Here is an 18,007-nt window from a genome sequence, read left to right on the forward strand (position 1 = left end):
GACTGTCACATGAAGGCACAATACTCCCAAAAATAAAAGCATCTGTAAATCAGGGTTAAAAAAAAAAAGATAGCGTGTGGTACTGCCACAGCATTATTTCTCATTTATTATTCTTTTTCCAGGGAATCTGGAATGTTCAACAATGAACCAAAACAACTTTAGTAGAAAAAATATTGATCTAAATTCATAAAAAGTGAACTCCAAAAATAATAACATAAATAAATAATAGCATTCAAAGTATAAACAAAGTACATATCAAGTAAGTTTCCCAGCAGGTATGACGTTTTGAGCTTGTTTTGTTCAAATAAAAATGTGTTTTATAAAATGTGTGCAAAACTAAATTAATTGGTGGGAGTGTGTGTGTGTGTGTGTGTGTGTTTGTATGCCTACACTGTTTGTTTGACAGTGTATCTGTGTGTTTAATGCATCAGCGCGTTTCTGGCCGCGGTCACAGTGTTCTTCATCAGCATGGCGACGGTCATCGGACCCACACCTCCGGGAACAGGTGTGATGAAACCGGCCTTCTGCTTCACACCTGCAACAAGTCAGACAAATGGACATAAGTGGCGTCCTGACGAAAATATCTATTCCAAGAACCAGAGCTTAGATTGACTGGAACAACAATGCATGAAGTAATCATTGAGGTATTTTTTACTGACAACAAAAATGTAAACAAATGATCGGTGAAAAGTGTGTCCGTACTGTTTTCGTGAAGCATTATATCTCAGGAAGACCGTAAGGGAATTTCTTCCACTCAAGGTTGAAATTCTGAAAAATGTAGTGGTCAAAGGTCACTGTGACCTTCACAAAACACGGTTTTGACTAGAGGATAAAATGATAAAGTGGTGACATCTTGGACAGACGTGGACGTAAACTGGATCTTGCCTGATTGACGGAGGCGTACAACCGCGAGATTCTGATGACCGTTTTGGATTACTTACCCTCAAAGTCCACGTCGCCGACGAGCCGCACTTTCCCCGTGTTCGGGACCTGGATGCGGTTTATGCCCACGTCGATGACCGCCGCGCCCTCTTTCACCATGTCTGCTGTGATCAGCCCGGGAACCCCTAGTCATAGGAACACAAGCTAATCATTTGTTCCAGGGAAAATATGATAAAAAGATAGATAAAAAGGAAGAACCCTTAGGGAGAGCATCAGAGGAGGGATAGCAGCCTCGTGGTTGGGTTTATGTGCCTGGAGACCCCAACTAACCCCTCATTGCTCCCTCTCTCTGAGCAACTACCCCAAAATACACATTAATTTCATATGCACCTAGTCAGCTAAAAATAATTTGAAATAATGAAGATATTAAAAACAGATTTTGAGGTCGTGCCCCCCTCTGTTGGAGTTACGCTTCAGTCCATGTTCCGAAAGCTACAATTAATTAGTTTATCAAACAGCGACTACGACTCTCCGGCTTCTTGTCACAGGTTCCCTCCTCCCAGACTTAAAAGCCAGCAGAGCAAAAATGAAGGAGAGAATAATTAAACCGTTGTGTTTATATATATATTTTTAAACCCTTTGAAGCTGGCTGCCAGAGAGCTGTCAATGTGAAGAGCCCAGAATGCAATTACAGCTCCTCAACTGAGACATTAAATCAGAGTCAAATAACAATTAAGCCCCAGAATTACGAAGGACAACAAAAAAAAACAAAGAATTGGTTTTCAACATTAAACCCCTCTCTCCTCCCCTCCCCCTTCCCCCTGACGCATTGCTGATCCCCACATGACGGGGATCCGTTTGACAGTTGGCGTTCACGTAATCACACGCCGTGCGGTCACTTCCTTATTTCAAGACAGTTGGAGCCCTTCCCAAAGACCTGCTGTTAGTCATCAGGAAACGTCCTATTCCCACACAAAGGAAGGAGGACGCGTCACGCCCGGAAGGCTTTCACGGTGACGTAGAGGCTTTCGACAGATACTCCTGCCTTGTAATCCAGTTTGGGAGGAGCAAACATAGGGAAGCTTTTCAGGGTGGATTATTGCCATTTTTGCCAATATTTAACTTCATATTTAACTTGTCCTTGTGGTTGCGTTACCAGGCTGCTGGATTTTCTCCTTGGCACTTCCAATGCAACACTGGTTTAAGGAGTGTGCGCCTGAGGCTAGTAATACCTTAAAAAAGAAGAGGAAGCCAAATAAATAAAACAAAATCACATTTCTGGAAGGAACATTTTAAATTGAATTTGTGATGCAAAATGTGAACGAGGAGGGCGTGGCTAAATTCAGCAAACATGCTCGCACACGATTAGCTAATCCACTTATTTGAAAGTGAAAACAAAGAGGAAGGGTACAATTATGGCTCAGACAAATGTCACCTTTGACCTCATGTCTTTATTGTTGTTCTTACATCGACCCCATGGCTTCAAACTGCCACATTGAAAAACACAGATAGCTTATAACGCACATTTTGATGCAAAGGGAATTGAGTCATTGAGACGTGTACGGCAGATCGACTGACTATGAAATAGAAACGTTAGCTGCAGCGCAACTTCAGAACCGCGTCACTTGTCACTTTTGGTAATCAGTCTGTAAACTGGGAATCATCAGGCTGGCACGTGTCTGAATGGTGCAACTACCTGCAGCTGCAATGATGATATCAGCCAGGCTGGTCAGCTCCTTCAGCTGCTCCTTCGGCGTGCATCTGTGGGCGATGGTCACCGTGGCGTCGCCTGAAAGACACATTTACATGACACATCTGGTGCTTGAAAAAAAAAATGTAGCTTTAGTTCATCCATATTTTCTAAACCTCATCAGCGGCCACGCACTCGCACACATAATAACAATAATAAAGCATTAAATTTATATTGCACTTTTCAAGGTTACTCAAAGACACTTTACATCACATAATTAAGACATCCTAGAAGCTATACAATAAGAATGTAGAGCACACAATTACACAATGAAAGCAGATCTGAACAGGTGGGTTTTGATTTGTGATTTGAACATGGATAGGTCGGTGCGGTCTCGGGTGAGTTTGGGGAGAGAGTTCCAGAGGGAGGGGGCAGAAGTAGAGAAGGTGCTGTCACCCCATGTCCGCTGCTCCGTCCCATGTGTGATGGACAGGAGGTTGGCATCAGAGGAGCGGAGCCGACGGGATGGAGGGTGGTGGTGGAGCAGGTCGGTGAGGTAGGAGGGGGCTGATTATGAAGGGCTTTGTGAGTAACACCAATTGTTATTTGTTATACTCCGCTTAGTAGGAAACAATAACTGATCAAAGCGTGCCACAGTATAATCAAAAGAAAAAGGGGACTTCACAAAAGCTTAGAGAAATAGAAGCCAACTGCTTCTTTTCAGGGTGTGTAATGTCGGTACATCATTCACCTCCATTGTATTGAGTTTCAGTAAGGAGGGCAAAAGCCTCAGACAAGAGAACGAGTGTGTACAGATGCATCCATCACACCTGTAGAAGCCATCCGGTGCGGTCAGTGATTACGCAATGAGGCAACGTGATGACAGTGATCTCGATCTCTATCTAAAAATGTGTGCGGCCGACCAGCATAACTGTGACCTGAAATGTGGGGCGGGGATGAGAGGCTCACGCATAGGGGGCTTGGGGGGTGGGGGTGCTAGGGGCTTTGAGGAAGATTAGAGACGCAAGGAAAGGCAAGTTGCAGCATATCGAACCTCCGGGGAAACGGGGGACGCATTCTTTACGAGACACAGGTGTGTGTGCGTGTGTGCGTGGGAGATTAGGAAGAGCACTGACCCCGAACTGAAAGTGAAGTCATAAAATAAAAAAACAAGGCGTCCCATGTCAGGCCCCATCATGCATGACATCCAGTATGACCATAACAGAGCCCAGGCTAAATCCCAGTCAGGGACTCGTACTGCGTCCATGTTGGTGCTCCATCCTGTTCTCTGTGCCCCTCTGCTGTTGAGAACGCAACGCAGGGGCAGTGCCCCGCCCCGAGGAGGGAAATACATACAGAACAGTAAGATAGTAGATTATTAGAGCAACGTTTATACACAGACTCTAAATGGACCATAACTTACGAAATGAACATCATGCAGTATTGAAGAAGACTTAAAACTACATATTGAGACGATTTAACTTTAATAGTTTATTTGAGGAGTTTCAGTCAGGATTTAGAAAACACCACAGCACCGAGACAGCACTGGTGACGATTACAAATGACCTCTTAATGGCAGCAGATAAAGGACTCCTCTCTGTCCTGGTCTTGTTAGACCTTAGTGCTGCATTCGATACCATTGACCATGACATCCTATTACAGGGACTGGAGCAGTCGATTGGCATTTCAGGCACGGCACTAATTTGGTTTAAATCCTATTTATCAGATCGATCTCAGTTTGTATTTGTAAACGATGACGCCTCGATAACCACCAACGTTAGTCACGGAGTTCCACAAGGTTCTGTGCTTGGACCAATTTTATTTACCTTATACATGCTTCCTTTGGGCAATATTATCAGGAAACACTCCATAAACGTTCATTGTTATGCAGATGATACTCAACTATATCTATCGATAAAACCAGAGGAGAGCAACCAACTCAGTAAAATTCAAGCATGTCTTAAAGCAGGGCTCCAGACTAACTTTTTTTACTAGGAGCACAGTGGCCCCTAACTTAAAATTTTAAGGGCGCAAGCAGAAAATTTAGGGGCGCACACTATAAATCGACTTGCAAAGTTTTCCCATCATTTTTACTGTATTACTGATAAATAATTTGACAATATACAATCTTATGCCTGTTTGCCTTCATGAACTGCAAAACATTCACAACAGAGAACTCTTCAGAAGTTACTGTATTGAGTTTAAACATATTTTAAGAGAAAACATACCTTGAGCATGTGCATTTTGCACTTCGATGTGGCCAATCAAAACATGTATTGGTTTCTAGAGATGCACCGATCAGGTTTTTGGTGCCGATCACCGATCACTGAAATCAGTATCTGCTGATCACCGATAATACCGATCACCGAAATCAGTATCTTCCGATCCGATAATACCGATCACGGTGTTGATTGAAGCATTCTATTTATTGTGTAGCATTATTGCCTAGGACTATGAGGAAATACATATATGAAGCAACTCAAACATTAAATAAATTACCGATTTCTTAAAACATTTAGGACTTTTACTTTGAAAAATATCCTAATTGATACATTAAAATTGTTTGATTGCTATTGTAGGGGATTTCAGATATGTATGGAACACATCAGCATTATTCATTTCCTGGAACTCTTAGGGAAATCTATATACAGGACTTTTCTTAACATACAATAGACTGACTAATTTTTATAAACTCTTCCTTGGTCCAGTAAAAATGTTTTAATGTTAGCATAATTTAAGCTAAATCTCAGAAACGATCTATAAAGATACAAAATCAGTTCATTGTTTACTTTTATATGTAATAGTGTATGATTTGTCGACATCTTATTTTGAAAAACGGATTTTGTTTCACGTGGTTCTTTCCACTAACTTTGCAAAACCGGATGTTGTCACTTAAATCCTTCCGCTAACTTTATCAAAACCCTCGCGCGCTCCCGATGGAATGTGTTTAGCGTGAGCATCTCTAGGGGCAGACATGTGAGAGTCGGCTGAGTCGACCCAGAGATTCAACTCGGGGGTCGGGGACGCCGCTCGGTGGTGAGGATCCCCTCTGACCTCTGACCTCTCACTCTGCGGCCCTCGCCGGGCGCATCGTCTCCGCTGCGGTGCGCCTCTTTTCACACATTAGCCCCCCCCCCGCGCTCACACACAGGCCAGCCTTCTTCTTCGGTTTTCGTCTCCTTTCTTCTTCTTCTGGAGTTAATGTCGGTTAGCAAACCAGTCATTCAGGCATTACCGCTAACTATAGTGGGCTGAAGTGTAGAACAAGTTTGTCAGCAACAAAAATATTTAATAACAAAACAAAAAAAATCTGCTAATTTACTGGTCGCGCATGCGCGAGTTGATGAAAAATGTACTCGCACTGTGTCTAATTTTAGGCGCAAAATGCGACCATTTGGTCGCAGTCTGGAGCCCTGTCTTAAAGACATAAAAACATGGATGACCTGCAACTTCTTGATGTGAAACTGACAAAACTGAAGTAATTTTACTCGGCCCTGAGCACCTCAGAGATCAATTATCTGGTGATGTGGTTTCTGTAGATGGCATTGCCCTGGCATCCAACACCACTGAAAAGAATCTCTGTTATCTTTGATCGGGACTTGTCCTTTAACTCCCACGTAAAGCAAATCTCAAGGACTGCATTCTTTCATCTACGTAATATTTCAATCAGGGTCACCTTTATTCAAAAAGATGCAGAAAAACTGGTTCACGCATTCTAGACTGGATTACTGCAACTCCTTATTATCAGGCTGCTCTAATAAATCTCTTAGGTCCCTCCAGTTGATCCAGAATGCTGCAGCTCGTATTCTCACTAAAACTAAGAAAAGAGATCACATCACTCCTGCATTAGCTGCTCTGCACTGGCTCCCTGTAACATCAAGAATCCCTTTTATAATTCTTCTTCTCACCTACACAGCCTTGATTGGTGATGCACCATCATATCTTAAAGGGGACATATTATGAAAATTCCACTTTTTTAGTGCTTCTATACGTTAATTTGGGTATCTGGCATGTCTCCCAACACAAAAACGCTGGAAAAATAACTCACGCGGCTTGTTGTGGTTCCTCTATGTCAGAAACGATATGATTGAGTGCGTCAAATGGGATCACCACCAACGTCTACGTAGATTTTGAAGCACGCCCATGTAGGGAGTCTGGCTACATGGCCTGGGACCGCCCCCCGCCACAACTTTGCAGGTGAAGTTTATTTGAAAGTTGTGTTCATATTACAGACATGAGTCATAAGTCATCAAATACAACAATTTAATAAGTAAACAAGGTTTAAACGCTAATTAATGGAGGTAAAAACATTACCCCCGCCCCTGCTTGGTCACTTACTGTTGTCAGATAACACTTTAGTTTACAGATGGAACTTTACTCATGTAGCATTTATATCTTTATGGCGTTCCCGTTACTTGCATTTACACAAACAGTAACTTACATAAACACACTGTATTTGCTACATACTCATACATGCACAAACTATTTACGTACTCGAATCTCTAGCACCACTATGCTCTCAAAACCGCTAACAAGACTGTGAGACCTTAGCCAATGTACAAACAAACAAAAATGTAGAAGTGACATTCAGAAACGTCCTGAACCCTAACTTCTCGAACTTGTTCGGGAGCCTCTTCTTGTTCAGGGTCTGACTCTGGTTCAAAACGATATGGTTGCACGACGCTATCTTCATCTGCAGAAGCCATATTTCTACAAAGGTAATGGCTAGCTGGGCAGGCAGCAGCTAGGCGAGCGCATCTCGTGGAGGAGGGGAGAGGGGAGAGGGGGAGGGGGGAGCTGGCTCATTAGCATTTAAAGGAACAGGCACTCAAAACAGGTAAATCTGTGGGGAGGTGTTTTTGACAGGGTAAAAAGGGTGCTGTTTGAAATGATTCTTGTGGTATTTTGACCAAAATATGTTACAAATATTTCATTAAGACCCCAAGGAACCATATCAACTTGTGGAAAAATGGGCATAATGTGGGTCCTTTAAGGAGCTTGTATTGCCCCATTAGAGAGCTGCGCTCACTAAATGCGGGTCTACTTGTGGTTCATAGAGTCCTAAAAAGTAGGATGGGAGCCAGAGCCTTCAGTTATCAAGCTCCTCTTTGATGGAACCAGCTTCCACCTTCAGTCCAGGAGCCCTGAGGCCAATTTGTAATTTGTGATATCTGAAGGTACCGCCTGGTTTGAGATGATGTCTAGATCCAACACCTTCACTCGCAAGGCGGCCCAAAACTATGAGGCAAAGTAATTCAGCGCATTAAAAGAGTTAGTTCTTTTTTATTACAACGTCTTTATTTAATGACTAGAACGTGTCAGCTTTGTCAACATGAACAAAGGAATGGCGTCTTGACAGATTTGGCTTTGCGAGTTGGAAACAATCCTACGCAGCCACCGCCTCGAATCTAAAATACACATAATACTGATCACTACAAATGCCAGGTTTGAACCGAATGTAGACTACAATTTAGACTGAAGATGAATACAATTAGATCTTTCTAAATGGTTTTACATGTAGACTTTTGTATACATTATCCAGAAAGAGCATTATTATGATTGGAGATCATAGGGCACACCACATGAATCCCGTGTTGGGAGCTCGAAGTGATGGATGGCGTGGACTGCAGCTGTAGGTTGTACTGACTATAATGTCTAATGAAGGTCACCTCAAGGTGGCCCACTCTTCATGTATTCTCCAGGTTTGTGCGTATTGGTTGGATTCTTACAAAATGTAAGTTAGGCTAAGACTGAGGGCCGAAACTTTACTCAGCATTTTTCAATTACGACAACTACCCGACAATCGTCTCCGACAGCTGAAAACGACACCTATAACACCCAATATTGCATATTTTGGACTTATTGTGTTGATCTGACCCGTTGCACTGCGCCACGTTGACGAGTCAAACATCTCGTTGCTGCATCCAAACAGCACGCCGCTCCAAATCCTCTCCCCTTCCTACGCCCTTATAAGGACAATTGATCTCGCCCTGTTCACACTCTTCCTTCCTGGTCCGTTTAGTTTTTTTCCCCCCTCTTGGAACTCGTCCGACAGGAAGTGCATCAGCGTTTATGGGTTCATTAAAGAAAGGCGAGGAGTTATTAAAGCCTTCGGTCACGTACAAAGTCTTTTAGGGAATGCCGAGCTGGTGCAATAACCATTTACATACAAAGAGCAGTACTCAAATTATAATTACATTCTGACTCAGCTGCACATCAACATTCGGACACACGCACGCAGACACACACACACACACACACACACACACACACTTACCTCCGGGGCGTTCGTGCTTGCGATCGGAGTGCAGCAGCATTGCGATGGGCATTCCGACATTTTTGGAGCGACCTGCGACCAGCACATTCTTCCCCACCGTTTCAATGCCTGTACAGACAGATTTTTCGGGGGAAAGGGGGGGGGGGGGGAATTCATAATAAATCATGCACTTATGACATAAAAAGGAGATCTATCAAAAAAATGTATTTGCCAAACCCAAAAGGCTGAGCTTTAACAACATACGGGCGAGAGAGATCAAACAGGCATGTGCTGCAGCCTGGCACCGTCATGTTTCACCGGTTACAATTAATACATCTATACGACAGTGATGGGTGGACCGGTATATGCACATATTAGACACATATTTCAGTTTGTATTCGATATTCCGACAAACACGCAGTCGACAAAAGCTGGAATGATGGAACCTCAGTGTGGATTTGCAGTTCAGTTCCGTATGTTCGGCCAACTTTATTCGCCCACTCTGATAATAAAAAAAAAAAGTCCTTCTTCAAGAGCTTTCCCATCTTCATGAGCACCTTAAGGTGACTCGGATATCTGAATTTTAAACTGATGGTCTTCTATGCTCGGACGATATTCTGCCAGTGGACGGGTACTTCATGACAAACATAAAGAACTGCAGTGTAATAAATGGATGAAAGACTAATTTTATCCATCAGCACCTATCTCAACTTGACAGTCAACACCTATTCCCTTTATTCGCCGCCCCCCCCCCCCCACCAAAAAGTAGTGTGTTCATGTTGAGAGAGAGAGAGAGGGAGACAGACAGGCAGAGAGAGACAGACAGAGAGCTCCCCCTCTCATCCTCAACACATACTTATAAACGGGAAAGCAGAGAGCATCCCAACATTTTCAACACTGGTGTGGGAAGTGCAAAAGAAAAGTGCTCAGGGCTATCAGGGCCTCTCGCTCTTTCGTAAAGTAGAGAGTATTTATATTTCAAGCACTTTGCTTTCCACCTTTACTTTGGAACAAATTATTGTTAGGCGCCATCTAGTGGGCCGGACACAAAAAGGCAGGAGCCTTTGCCTCCAGAGTAGACTAAAGGTGCGTTCACACCAAAAGCAAAACTATTTTTCGCGTCGCCCAAAACGCGTGAGTTTACTCGCTCGACCATTCACCGTGTTCAAGCCATGAGCGTCGAGACGCTCCGCGAGGGGCGGGGCTTGTCTCCGTGTCTCGTCGGAACACAAGAGCCGATTGGCCCGAGTTGCGAGATTACCGCCTCAAAGTTGAAATATTTCAACTAGGGGAGAAAATTGCGTCGCCCCAAACGCGCCGCCCGGGAAAATATCGCGTCTATCGCAGCCACAAGCGTCTGTACGTTGACTTTTCATGGGATTTGGTCGCGCGAAAAAATAGTTTTGCTTTTGGTGTGAACGCACCTTTACAAATGTTATTCAATTCAATTCAGTTTATTTGTATAGCCCAATTTCACAAATTACAAATTTGTCTCGGAGTGCTTTACAATCTGTACACATAGACATCCCTGCCCCAAAACCTCACATCGGACCAGGAAAAACTCCCAAATAACCCTTCAGGGGAAAAAGGAAGAAACCTGGAGGAGAGCAACAGAGGAGGATCCCTCTCCTAGGATGGACAGATGCAATAGATGTAATGTGTACAGAAGGACAGATTTAGAGTTAAAATACATTCAATGAATATGACAGAGTGTATGAATAGTTCATAGTAGGCATATTCCACGATGGAGACCTCCACGATCCATCAGGCAGATGGCGGTGGGGAGGAGGAGTGGGCGGAGTCTCAACAGGACAGTGGCGTAGTCATGAGCAGGAATTCCACGACCCAGACGATCCATCAGGCAGATAGGATCTATGCCGTCTCATAGGGTCCGATGACCCCATGAGACGTAAAGTCAAAAGGACTTCCGGGGAGAAAGCAGAGTTATGAAGGTCTAAATCAATTTATCTTTGAGTGCACTAACGTTTGATAAATACATTATGATAAATAGCCTCAACAGGCTGACGACACAACTAGCGCTTGAGTAATTCACTGTTAAGATGTCAAAATTAATTTAAAAAAGTCATTAAATGAATGAATAATAGCATGAAGTAATGATGTCGACAGAAGTACCCAGTTGCACTAAATTCATCATTAATATTGAACTTCATTCAACTGAATAGATCTGAAAATCCCCCCACAGTACCATTTGTTTGCAGCAACGTTTTAATTATATAAAAAGAAGTGCAGAGCAAAATCTGTGTGATGGAGCCGAGGAGGTTCCCGTGGCGGTCTACCTGCTCTCTTGATGATCTCCCAGACGGCCGCGGGTGTGGCGGGCACCATGGATCTCTGGTCCAGACACAGCTTACCGATGTTCACAATGTGGAACCCGTCCACGTCCTTCTCCGGAGCGATGGCGTTGCACACCGCTCGCTCGTTGATGTGCTCTGAAGAGGAGATATTGGGGTTACAACGACATCACATGTGACACAACGGTAACATTAATGGTCAACCGGTAGATCCAATACATGCGACTTAAGTAAATGTGTGTTCTGCCACTGTCAGCTGAGATGACCAACATAAATATTCTGTTTGACTTTTTGAATCCAAGTTTGATGTATTCAGGCTCACATAGCTAGCCAACTGGCTAAAAACCCAATGATTGGTGCGTTGATATTAAAACGGGTAATGTACACGATGCTTTGTTTGAAATACTATGTTTGTTTGTTTTAATTTATGTGGATCCTTGAGCATATTTTGGGTTTAAAAAAAATAGCTTGGTAGATTACCAACAAATATTTATAGATTTCTAAAATGTAATATAACGGCAGCCCAATAGATGGCGCTCTGATGCCAACCAATGGCCTTGTGGTTGAAAACACCCACAGTCAGTATGTCAGAAAAAGATTTAGTACATCCCGATGCATAGCATGTCAAAAGCACCACAATGTTCCACTACCGAGTCAAATAATGCAGCTTGCAAGCTAGCTTTTCTGACCCACAATCCTTTGCGCACCAAATATGAGCAAGAGGGTCAAAGTTCAAGGTATGTCCCAATTGAATGCATAACGCATGCGACAGTCCTTACTTAGGAAGGGCATCTCGCAGAGTGGGTCAGTGGTTAGCAGTTCCGTCTTTCAATCAGGGGGTTGGCGGTTCAATCCCACCCTAGTCGTTGTGTCGTTGAGCAAAACACTTGACCCTGAATTGCTCCCTGTAGCTGTGTCTACGGTGTATGAATGTCACATGTTTGTAAGTTGCTTTGGATAAGTGTGAGATTTGGAATGAAGCTAGTCCTTTTTTTCCCCTCCGAAGAGTCAAGACATTGTGACTCACAGGAGGAAACGCACAGGTGTGATTATGGAACTAATGATGGCTGAATTCCATTTCGCGGATTCAACTTCAGGCACACATGCCCCTCTCACTGGAGCCCTCATTAATGGTATGAGTAACACCATTTATTTTCCTGCCAGCAACCATTCAAAGGCAATAATGAGACTGTATTTTCCATTCAGAAAGAGCACTGCAGAGTTCATTGCAAAGCGCACAGACCGGCTTGTTTGGTCAACATCGAGGGAAACCCCGGTGTTTACCGGGAAGTGGCAGCTGCACCAACAGGCCGCTGACCCTCCAGTCGCGGTTCATCTTGTCAATCAGCTCCAGTAACTCCTCCTGGGACACCGATCTCGGTCGCACCACCGTGTCACTGGAAATACCTGGAGAGCATGCGCACGTATCACAAACACTCCATGTTAAAAAAATATAGTCGTTTGCATGTTGGTTTGGTTTGTGAAAAATGCGTTTATCCATGTGTGCCCAAATGTTCACGCATGCACTGATATGCGAGCTGCAAGGCTACGTTTGTTGGTGTACATGAGGCTCATTATGGCATACGGGTGTTCAGGGATGCACGCGGCACTTGTGTCTGACCCAGGATGCTGGCGGCCCGGGTCTTGTTCTTGACGTAGGTGCGACTGGCCGGGTCGTCCCCCACCAGGACCACTCCCAGGTGGGGTCTCATGTTGCCCTGAGCTACCAGCTCTTCCACGTCACGCTGGATTTCTCGGTGGAGCTGCCGAGCCAACTCCGTCCCCGAAATCACCACGGCGGCGTGCCTGGAGGGGTCCATTGCAGAGACATGAAGGAGGTCACAGGTTGCAGACAGAAAATGAACAGAGCACTAACTATATGAATCAGTCAAGTGACAGAAATTAAATCTGCAACATTTAAAACATGTATTAACTAGAATGGGCGCTCGGTAGAGCGCATACCTTTGCATATCACAAGATTGGGCATTGAATTATGAACATGTTGGCATTAGTTGCATGCCAATTGGATAAATATTGACCGTGCTATGGTAAAAAGAAGATTTTTACCTTTTCATGACCTTGACCTTGACCTTTGACCCAATTGATCCCAAAATCTAATCAAATGGTCCCCGGATAATAACCAATCATCCCACCAAATGTCATGCGATTCAAGAAGATGTTGACCTTTTCATGACCTTGACCTTTGACCCGATCGATCCCAAAATCTAATCAAATGGTCCCCGGATAATAACCAATCATCCCACCAAATTGCATGGGATTCGGTTTAATACTTTTTGTATTATGCGAGTAACACGTATACAAATAAATAAATAAATAAATAAATACATGGCGATCAAAACATAACCTTCCGCATTTTCAATGCGAAGGTAATAATTAAGTATTACGGGTATTTTATTATTGGTATTAAGTAAATGGCAGCAATGCTATTTGATACATTTTTAAGGAAAAGTAGAGGGAAAGAGAATAAGTATGGAGGAAAGGAAGGAGCAGATGAAGGAGAAGGAAGAAAAGGAGAAATAGAGGGAAAGAGGAGAAGAAGATGGAGATGGAAGGAGATGCAAAAGGAAGAAGGAAAGAAGGAGAAGAAGAAAGAGAAAGGAGGGAGAAGTAATAGCAGCAGCAGTTACTGAGACCATTAACAAGTGTTGGGCCTTGGAGCTGTAACGTAAAACGACTCAGTAACGTAAAGTTAGTGATGAGTTCACGTCACTGTTGTTGTCTTCCGCATGGAATAAACGGTCATCATTCACATTAAGGGCTTAACGTAAGCTAACCGTCCTCCAGCAGCAGCCAACATGGTACGAAGGAGTCTCCTCAAACGGTAAGCGAACTACAACCGGAGAAACTGCGGCGAATTATGCAACACCGACACGTGTGTTGACCGCAGCACCGATGGTTTAATGAGACAAGTAACTTCACCCCTGCTTCACCTGAAGGTAACGCTACTCCCGTTAAACCTGCCCTCTTCCCCGTGAACGGCGAAGTACGCTGTCAATCACCATCCCGGAGCTCACGTGACGGTACACACGCCTTCGCCGGTGCTGAAGCGTAGCTCATCCCTCCGCAAATTAACCGGGGAAAGGGGGGTGGGGGGGGGGGCTTCCGTTTACCTCGTCGCCGACTGGTGAAGATGTCTCCTTTGACACTCGCATTTCCTGCGCGTCCTCAGCTCGGCCCGGCAGCAGTGATGGGGGAACGTTAACGGGCTACAGATCCTGAAGGAGGAGCGTAGCGGTGAAACAGAGGCCGCCATGTTTGCGTGCGCGCGTGTGCAGCTCGTGCGTTCGCGCGCGCTATAAAGAGAGCGCGAGAGAGAGAGCGGTAGAGAGAAAGAAAGAGAGAGAGAGAGATAGAGAAGGAAGGAGGGAGGAAGGAAGGGTGCAGGGGAGTGTGTACACTGCACAACTGATGAACGATAAGCCGTACTCGACATACTGAACATCCTGTCGCTCACGTGGGAGAGGAACGGTGCTCCGAGCTGATTATTATGCAAATCACTTACACGAGAATAGATTCATGTCAGGGGAGCAGAGTACACTGCTGCAAACAAATAGTACATTTAACAAGTGTTGGAGGGGGGGAGACTGAGGCCTCAACGTTTTAAGTGAGAAGCAATAATAATATAATGCAGTGAGGTTGACGCTGTGTCCATCTCTACAGGTGATAAATGTACCATTGTGTGGAGGAAATGCAAGGAAGAAGCCACCTTGGACAAGGAGCATCCAAACACAAAGTTACACAAGTTAGAGTTTTGCCATGTCAGCACACAAAAAGAAGGTTAAATGAGTAGTTTGACATTAATTTATTCGTCCAACTTAAACATACAGTTTGCTATGCTAGAACCAATTGGCTTGCATTGGAGATGTTGGTTTCCATTCTTTTATGGTGATAATTACAATATGTTTAGGTGACACTTTGACTGAATTCTTTCTCACTTTTAGTTTCTATTTTCGCAGCCGTAGATTTAATAGCAAACACAAGCTTGGCCATATTAAATATTACAGTAAATGAAGCTCTAACCAAACAGGAAAAGCAGTCAGTGTCACGGCTACATCCTGTTGTGCCACAAGATGGCGGCACATTTATTCTCTGGATTGTGTAAGGTTCCTTTGAAATAACATTTTCATCAGGGGGAAAGGTGCATCGTGTGAATATAATGCACAAATCACATGCAAGTGAAATATCAACTGTGGGAATAGAGGGGTTAAGAAAAGTGGCCACTATTATGGCCCAAATCTTGCTGATCTATCGGACAGATGAAGAACATAGGGGCAGGGTAAACAACATGGGAAGACATGTCACCGTCACAAGCATGTCTCCTGTCGAGTACATCACATGCAGCTAAGAGAGGGGTGGTCGTTGGGTGCACAAACACATGACTTTGACTGGAATGCATATCCATAAATTGCTGTTTACTTTTTCTGATATCTATTTTTTTAAACCTATCTTTTCCCTATCCTGAAAGTAAACACTAAAAACCATGAAGTTTATGTTGTTGGCATATTCAATCTCTTCAACTTTGTGTCATTGGTTAATGCTACCCGGGTGTAAAGAATGTGGGCCGAAGACGGGAGGTTTTGCAGCTTAGGTGCAAAAGAAAAATCCACCTTTTGAGTAAGGACCCTTCAGCTTACAGCGCTGCGGGTTATGTAATTAGATTCCAGCATAGCCAGGAACATTTCTGAAAAAATAAAATAATTAAAAGAAGCAGTAAAGTGAACATAAATGCATCACACACACACAACTGCTACAATCTAAAGTACAGATTCCTGTATGAATCTTGGAACAAAAAAACAAAAAAACCACCTGTAAAAACGTGTCACCATCGCTCTCAATGATGACGTGAAAGCAAGTTGTTGATTGGATCAACATGAAAAGTTCAGAGTAAAGCTTTTGTTTGAGTGGTGGGAGTGCACTCGGAACATGTGGAAAACACCGCGCCCAACCAGGCTTGCTCGAACAGGAGACCAATAATGAATGTACTCATTATCCCGGTGGGACAAAAGCTAAGCTACAGTTTACCTAATTAATGGCTTTTACATATTGTTTGCCAATACATAGGCTCATTGCGTAACAAAAAAATAAAGTACATTAGACTATTTTCAATTTGTCTCATTTAATTGTTTATTACAATAGCACAGAGTGCATATTAAATAGGCCACTGGCCAACCGACTCAAGAAAGACTCAAGAAACAAAAAGGGCCAATTTCCTGTAAACTGGACGGAACTGTGATATTTGTTGTGTGACTGTGACCTTCAGGGTTCGGTTGACGAGTGCTGCTGATGGGAGGAGAAAAAAAGTGACATCTACAAGCGTTTGAGCGAGAAGCAAATGAATTGCATTAAAAAATAGTAATCGTTGAATCTTAAAGAATTGCGAAGGTGACTTTGGTGAGAAGTTTACAGATGAGGAACCTGAGAATCATCCGCTAAACCAATTAAAATATTGTATATATATATATATAGGAGTATATTATTAGTATTATATATATATATATATATATATATATAATAATATATATCATATGACAAATCCTTTCGAGAAGTAGTCCCACCATCTTGTATAATAATTTGATCCAAGCCCCAGCAATCTTTATTTTTCGGTTTTGGCTTTGTTCAAGTTACTAACTGCGCTTTTGAAACCATGTTTTCTGTCTATAGATCATAGACCCAGAAAGAAGCTGGAGAGCCTTTGGTGAGGCGCTTCAGCAAGATGTGTCATTCTGGACTGATGTCTTGTCCTCCTCCTTTACACAGCTGCTGGGTGGAATGTGACTACATGTACACAAGTACACTGAAGGACAATGTTGAGCTACTTGTACAATGCTTTACCTGATTATCTCTGTGTTATGCAACAGCTATAGATACTTTGACATTTAGATTTTTAATACAAATTATAAATAAACTCAGAAATTGAGATATATGATTAGGTTAAACCACACAGCGTGATCTAAAGTCATTTAAATTAGTGTCACGTAGCACCCACTCTCCAGTTCAACACTTCCTCATCAGATGATTTCTTACAAAATTCCCCTCGTCCAACAAATCCTGTTAATTTTCGCTTCTCTGTAAGGTTTAGGAAAAGATCTTGAAGTACTTAGAAAGGTTTAGAAAACAAAACTACTGAGTTAGGTTTACACAACAAAACTACTGAGTTAGGTTTAGAAAACAAAACTACTGAGTTAGGTTTAGAAAACAAAACTACTAAGTTAGGTTTAGACAACAAAACTACTGAGTTAGGTTTACACAACACAACCACTTAGTTAGGTTTAGACAACCAAACTACTTAGTTAGGTTTAGAAAACAAAACTACTGAGTTAGGTTTAGACAACAAAACTACTTAGTTAGGCTTTTTGAAAAGATAACGCAGCACTTGGTTAAGTTCAGACAATAAAACTACTGAGTTAGGTTTAGACAACGTAATTGCTCTATGTTTTAGGAAGAGATTGTAAAGGTTTAGAGGGGAAAACTACTTAGTTAGGTTCCGGAAAAGATTGTGAAGTACTAAGTTAGACAACCAAACTCCCAGTTAGGTTGAGGAAATGATTGTGAGGTTTAGACAACAAGTTAGGTTGAGACAACAAACAGGGCTTGATGAATAGAAAACTATATCTTAACGTCTGAAACTGATAACTACAATACTGTACAATCATTGTAGAGTCCCTTTCTTTTGTCAATGTCAAGATTATCATGCCTCTCAGACATTTTTCCGAGTTAGTTTGGTTCCCTCTTGTGAGTGCTGGCTGGTCCATCAGGGAGATTGGAGTGGGTGAGATGTAGGACCTTAATAATGGTCAAAAACCCAACAGTAACATTTGAATATATAAACTACTGCATGATCAGTGG

General features: G+C 43.0%; 2 protein-coding genes across 5 annotated transcripts in view; one reads left to right on the forward strand and one right to left on the reverse strand.

Moving 5' to 3' along the window:
* Positions 1 to 80: 80 nt before the first annotated feature.
* mthfd2l (methylenetetrahydrofolate dehydrogenase (NADP+ dependent) 2 like) lies at positions 81 to 14,544 on the reverse strand. 3 transcript variants are annotated; one of them, XM_056419868.1, is made up of 8 exons: positions 14,272 to 14,544; positions 12,762 to 12,946; positions 12,425 to 12,547; positions 11,126 to 11,278; positions 8,850 to 8,957; positions 2,579 to 2,671; positions 942 to 1,067; positions 81 to 535 (listed from the first exon to the last, which is right to left on the reverse strand). In XM_056419868.1, exons 1-8 carry the CDS (start codon positions 14,412 to 14,414, stop codon positions 420 to 422), a joined length of 1,047 nt encoding a protein of 348 aa, XP_056275843.1. In that variant the 5' UTR covers positions 14,415 to 14,544; the 3' UTR covers positions 81 to 419. The 3 variants fall into 3 exon arrangements, with proteins under 3 accessions (XP_056275843.1, XP_056275845.1, XP_056275844.1); XM_056419870.1 differs by lacking the exon at positions 81 to 535 and adding an exon at positions 2,018 to 2,114 and having other exon boundaries at positions 988 to 1,067; XM_056419869.1 differs by lacking the exons at positions 81 to 535; positions 942 to 1,067 and adding an exon at positions 1,711 to 2,114.
* Positions 13,967 to 18,007, forward strand: part of slc20a2 (solute carrier family 20 member 2) — a 45,962-nt gene continuing 41,921 nt past the window's right edge. For both annotated transcript variants that reach the window (XM_056419858.1, XM_056419857.1), the window contains exon 1: positions 13,967 to 13,982. The gene's annotated coding sequence lies outside the window, so the exon portion shown is untranslated. The remainder of the gene's footprint in view (positions 13,983 to 18,007) is intronic.

This window comes from Pseudoliparis swirei, chromosome 7, assembly GCF_029220125.1.
Source record: "Pseudoliparis swirei isolate HS2019 ecotype Mariana Trench chromosome 7, NWPU_hadal_v1, whole genome shotgun sequence".
NCBI lineage: Eukaryota > Metazoa > Chordata > Actinopteri > Perciformes > Liparidae > Pseudoliparis > Pseudoliparis swirei.